General features: G+C 32.3%; 2 protein-coding genes across 2 annotated transcripts in view; both read left to right on the forward strand.

Moving 5' to 3' along the window:
- Window positions 1-969, forward strand: part of LOC130810880 (uncharacterized) — a 1,274-nt gene extending 305 nt beyond the window's left edge. The window contains exons 2-4 of the mRNA XM_057677004.1: window positions 375-492; window positions 595-682; window positions 947-969. Of these exons, the coding sequence (XP_057532987.1) occupies window positions 375-492; window positions 595-682; window positions 947-969 (229 nt within the window). The remainder of the gene's footprint in view (window positions 1-374; window positions 493-594; window positions 683-946) is intronic.
- A 3,522-nt stretch (window positions 970-4,491) lies between these two features.
- On the forward strand, window positions 4,492-4,935 carry LOC130810881 (uncharacterized). The gene has a single exon (XM_057677005.1). It carries the CDS (start codon window positions 4,492-4,494, stop codon window positions 4,933-4,935), a length of 444 nt encoding a protein of 147 aa, XP_057532988.1.
- The last annotated feature ends 633 nt before the right edge of the window (window positions 4,936-5,568 follow it).

The raw sequence follows: 5,568 nt of genomic DNA on the forward strand, positions 1-5,568 counted from the left end.
TGATGCGTCATCTGGGATAGCCTCAAGGCTAGAGGTATTTCTTCAGTGTACATTGAGGTTATACGGGATATGAATGACAAAGTTTCAACTAACATTCAAACACCAGTAGGGTTAATAGAGCCTATTCTGGTTAAAGTAGGACTACATCAGGGCTCGGCTCTAAGTCCTTTTATTTTTACGGTCATTATGGAAGAGATTTCTAAATCTATTTGGGAGACGGTACCGTGGTGTATGCTATTCGTTGACGATATCGTGCTGGTAGCAGAAACTAAAGAGGAGGTTAGTAATAAATTGGATGAGTGGAGGGAAGCTTTAGAAGCTAAAGGGTTGTGCATTAGCCGTACGAAGACCAAGTATTTGCATTGTGACTTCAGTGGGACATCACCGGTAGGTGAGCCAGAGGTGCCCATTGGTGAAAAAGTTGTTAAAAGTACGACCAAATACAAGTATTTGGGATCAATTATTCAAAAGGATGGGGATATTGACGGAGATGTAAATCATCGTATACATGCGGGTTGGCTCAAGTGGCGAGCAACCACAGCAGTGCTATGTGATAGGAAGTTCCTAAGTAAGTTAAAAGGAAAATTTTACCAGGTGGTAATCAGACCTGCTTTGCTATATGGAACAGAATGTTGGCTTGTAAAGAAGATTTTTGAACATAAGATAGAAGTCACAGGAATGCGTATGTTGAGGTGGATGTGCGGGCGTACATTGATGGATCGAATTAGAAACCAAGAGTTTAGAGACAAACTAGGGGTTGCCTCTATTTCTGGAAAAATGCGCGAAAATAGATTGAGGTGGTTTGGACATATGCAAAAAGGTTGTTCTCTTGCTTTTTCGCGTTTCTATTATTATTATTAGTATTATTGTTTTCATTTTGATTTTTTGAATTGTTTTTACTTATTTATTTTATCTATATGCATTTTATTTATTTTTGTCGTTACAGAAACTTCTCTTAATCTTTCTTGAGTCGGGGGACTCCTTTTGCCACGATCTCCTGGTATGAGTTGCCGTCGTCCTTCCCTCCCCAGACCTTGTCCATAGTTTTCAATGAGCGGGATACATTGGATAGGATGATGATGATGATGATGAATTGATGATATTATATAGTTTAAGAATAAAATACAAGTTAAGAGAGATTAATAAATAGTGTCAAAAGCTTAATAGCTTGAATATGAAGAAGTATTTTATGAGCAATGACAAAATTGAATATAAGTAACAAAAAAGTCTCTATTTTAAAATACTTACAATAAATATAATAATTATGATATGCTGTATGAGAAAATATTACTATCAGTTGTAAGTATAATAAAACATAAAACGATGGAACAATATAGCAAGCCGCATTGAACATGTCCTTTTGTCGAAGATGTAGTAAGAAATACCGACATTTTATTAGAGAAAGCATAGAAAAGATAATTATAAAAAATATGAAATATGCATGCTTTTAAAGTATAATAAGAAAGATGTTTAATAACGACTCGTAAAAGGGTCAATTATTTATTAGGTACGATTATGATAATCTGTAATCAACTTTACGGCTATGTATGACTTATGATGCCAATTTCATCTTGGTTACCAACTTTAAGGCTCTAGAGATTGCACCAAATCCCCATCATTTTCATGCACATGCATATACTAAATGGATAATTAATATGTATGTTTCTACTTCGAAAAAATAGATTAATTAATATAGTTTCCAAGTATTTTTTTTTATTTTTCTTTAATTAATCTGTTCATTGACTCCCGCCAAGTGAACTTACGTTTGAAATATTTTATATATAAGAGATGTTTAAATATAGTTTGTCATTGATATTAGAATAATTTGCGAATTACAGCGTTGAAGTTTATCATTTTTGCGAATTACAGCCTTAATATTTATTTTTTTGCGAATTACAGACACCAAAGTATCAAAGTTTACAAGTTTAAGCCAAAAACATAATTCCGATCATTTAACCTAAAATTCCGACCACTAAAATGGTCGAAATTATGAGCTTTGGCTTAAACATGCAAACTTTGATATTTTGATCGCTGTAATTTGCAAAAAATAAACATTGAGATTCTAATTCGCAAAAATGCTAAGCTTTAGTGTTGTAATTCGCAAATTATAAAAATATATTCTTATAAGATTTTATTCGATTTATCTTGATCTTTAGAATTTTATTATACACTTTTTGCAGTTTTTTTTACAGAATGTATTATTGAGACTTCAATTATAATTGAAAACCATTTAAAAAGACAAATGTAATCAAATGTAATCAAAGTGAAACGAGTAAAATATTAGAAGCTATAAGAATAATTTGCGAATTACGGCCTTTAAGTTTAGAATTTTGTGAATTAGAACCTCTAAGTTTATTTTTATCAAATTATAGCTACCAAAGTATCGAATTCTACACCACTCAGACCAAGTGATCCTTGACCAACTCAAATGACCTTTGACCAACTTAAAGAACCGTTGACCATTACTAATCATCATTGACTTTTGTTGACTATCCCTATACCTTTGACTTTTCTAATTACTAATGGTCTCCTTGTGTTTTAGCACTTTAACATCGTTTTTACGTTTTACCCATCATAACGATATTTTTTTCAAAAACGGACGTCGTGATTATCCTTATGGGGGATTTCTTTCAAAAATTCGGTCAAAACAAGTACATATTCACCTATTTTCCAGCATGTGGAACGAAAAAATATTTAACGTCGTGATTATCCTTATGGGAGAATTCTTTCAAAAAAAAATGTCGCAAGTTTTCTTATGGGGTAACTCTTTCGAAAATTTGGTTGAAACAAGTATCTATTCGTCTACTTTCTGACACGTAGACCAAAAAAGATATTAAACGTCGTTTCGAAAAAAATATCGCTATAACGGTAAAAATGACGTTGATTTTCCTTTTCAGTTTACGTGCCGAAAAATAAGCAAATAAGTACTTGTTTCGACTAGATTTTCGAAAGAGCTATCCGATAAGGATAATCGGGATGTCCATTTTTTAAAAAAATATCATTATGATTGGTTCAAACAACATTAAAGTTTTAAAACACAAGAGTATAGTTGGTAATTAGGAAAGTCAAAGGTGATTAGGGTGGTCGACAAAAGTCAAAGGTGATTATTAATAGTCAACGATCATTTAGGCTGGTCAAAAGTCATTTGGGTTAGTCAACGGTCACTTGACATGAATGCTGTAAATTTTAATACTTTGATGATTGTAATTCGCGAAAACTAAACTTTAAGGTTGTAATTCTTATCTCTGATCATTTTATTACGCAAAGTCTTCAAAATTCAAATCTCCTCTTTAAATTTTTGTTTTACCATAATATTCTCTTATTCTTATTTTAAAGTTTTTCGTTATCTTTTTACCACAAAATATCTCATGCGTATCTTCCTCCATCAACTTGTTTACTTGATTATACTTCCATTTTGGGTTCATCTTAATGTTACAAAAAAATTGTAAAAAATTTATATGTTCTTGCATGCAAAGAGTTGTAACATGTTAGATATTGCAAGTAATGATCAAATTTTTAGGAAAATTTTGTAATGTATTTTTAAGGAAAAGATCGATATTTAATATAAAATAATGAGAGAGATCGCGTTGTATTAATAAAATAAAAAGAGAGTTATAATGTATGAATAAGATTTAAAGAACGCGATAAATCATTATATTATTCAAAAATAAAAATATACAAAAATGAGATAAACATACATACCAAAATAACAAATGATTTTAAATTAGTGGGACCACAAAAATAATACCCTTTAGAAAAGACATGACATCTTGTTAGAAATCATAACAACATCAATAATGATGATCTAATTCAAGGTCATATGACCAAACTAGAGGGAAAATAATAATAATAGTGATCTAATAATAGGTGGATTGGGGAAATGGTTGGGCAAAATGGTCTTTATGTGGCCTGTTTTGGTGAACGATCACCCTATTTTTTTTCAAAAATTTTCGCCACATGTCGCGATTTGATTGGGCGTTGAAATCAACAGCCCTGCTGCCCCTGCATGCCTTTGACATGCGTGCTGCACCAAGCCAGTTGACGGCTTTTGATTGGGTGCAAAAAAATACCCGTTTTTTGTCTTTAACGGCTATTTTCATATTTAATTAATTTTTTTTTAAAAAATTATACCAACGGTCATATTTTTTCGATATCTATAAAATGAGACCCATATTGATATTTTTTGACATAATTTTATATTTACATATTTTCTTCTTATTTTCCTACTCTTTTTTGTTAAAAATACCAAAACAATCATTTCAAAAATCCCAAAAAAAAATATAGATTCAAATAACCCAAATTATGGAAGAAATTCAAGTAAAAAAACTAAGAAAAAAATCTTCTAACAATCAAAGTGCTCAAATTCAGTATCAAAATCCTTCATTCAATACTCCATTTTCTCAAAATACTCCAAATTCTTCTTACTATATTTCTCAAAATATCCCAAATTCATCTTATTATGTTTTTCAAAATATCCAAAATTCTCAAACTATGTTTCACCACCATCATCAATATTACAATGTCAACTCTAATATTGATAACTATTCAACTTCAATAAGGAGTGAAAGTTTAGACGAAAATGAGATGGAGTATGATGATGAAAATGAAGGAAATGATCAAGATGATCAATATGGTGAAGATGGAGGCTCTGTTCAGCATGTTGATGCTAGTCTCTACACCCAACCATCATTTCAAGATCTAGTTTCACAATTTGGTTCACCACCGAGCTTCACTCAATTGGTTCAACCATCTCAACAACATCCTAATGATGAAGCCCCTATACCTTCAAAAAAAAGTTGGGATTTGATTGAAGATATTGCTTTTATATGTTCAGTCATGAACACAAGTACAGATCCAATTGTGAGCACCAACCAAAAGATAAGAGTGAGGTGGCAAAAAGTTAAGGAAGCTTATGAAGCAACGAGGATGGAATGACCCCATCTGATCCCACGAAGAACCGCCAACATGCTTAAATGTCGTTGGGGTGGAGTTGCTCCAGCATGTTTGAAGTGGTCTGAAAGTTATGACGAGGCTCTTAGGAGGAAGAAGGGTGGCATGACAGACAAAGATGTGCTTAAAGAAGCACATTTAATCCATCAAAGAAAACACGGTAACTTTAACTTGATTGAGCAATGGAAAATTTTAAGAAAGTATGACAAGTGGAAGCAAGTGGTAAAAAGTAATCAAAAAAACAATTCGATCAACAACTAACTGGTGGTGTTAGTAGTGAAAGTAGTGGGAAAAGATCAAGGACGAAAGAAGATTCTGAAACACCAACAAGTAAACCTCAAGGAGGATCATCTACTCGCCCCGAGGGTGTGAAGAAGGCTAAGGCTCGCATGACTGGAAAAATGGTTGCAGATCATTCAATTCAAGCTTTGAATGCATTTGGAGAGAGTCTTCGACTTAATTCAGAAATAATAAAGGAGAAGATAGAACTTCAAAAACAAAAAGAAGCCCGAAAACAAAAATAACTTCAAATGGAAGAACATCGAATGAATTGGGATATCTATCAAACATTAACTAAAAAGAAAACTCTTCAGCCATGGGAAGCTGATATGATGATTC

This window comes from Amaranthus tricolor, chromosome 4 (genome assembly GCF_026212465.1).
Source record: "Amaranthus tricolor cultivar Red isolate AtriRed21 chromosome 4, ASM2621246v1, whole genome shotgun sequence".
NCBI classification, from domain to species: Eukaryota; Viridiplantae; Streptophyta; class Magnoliopsida; order Caryophyllales; family Amaranthaceae; genus Amaranthus; species Amaranthus tricolor.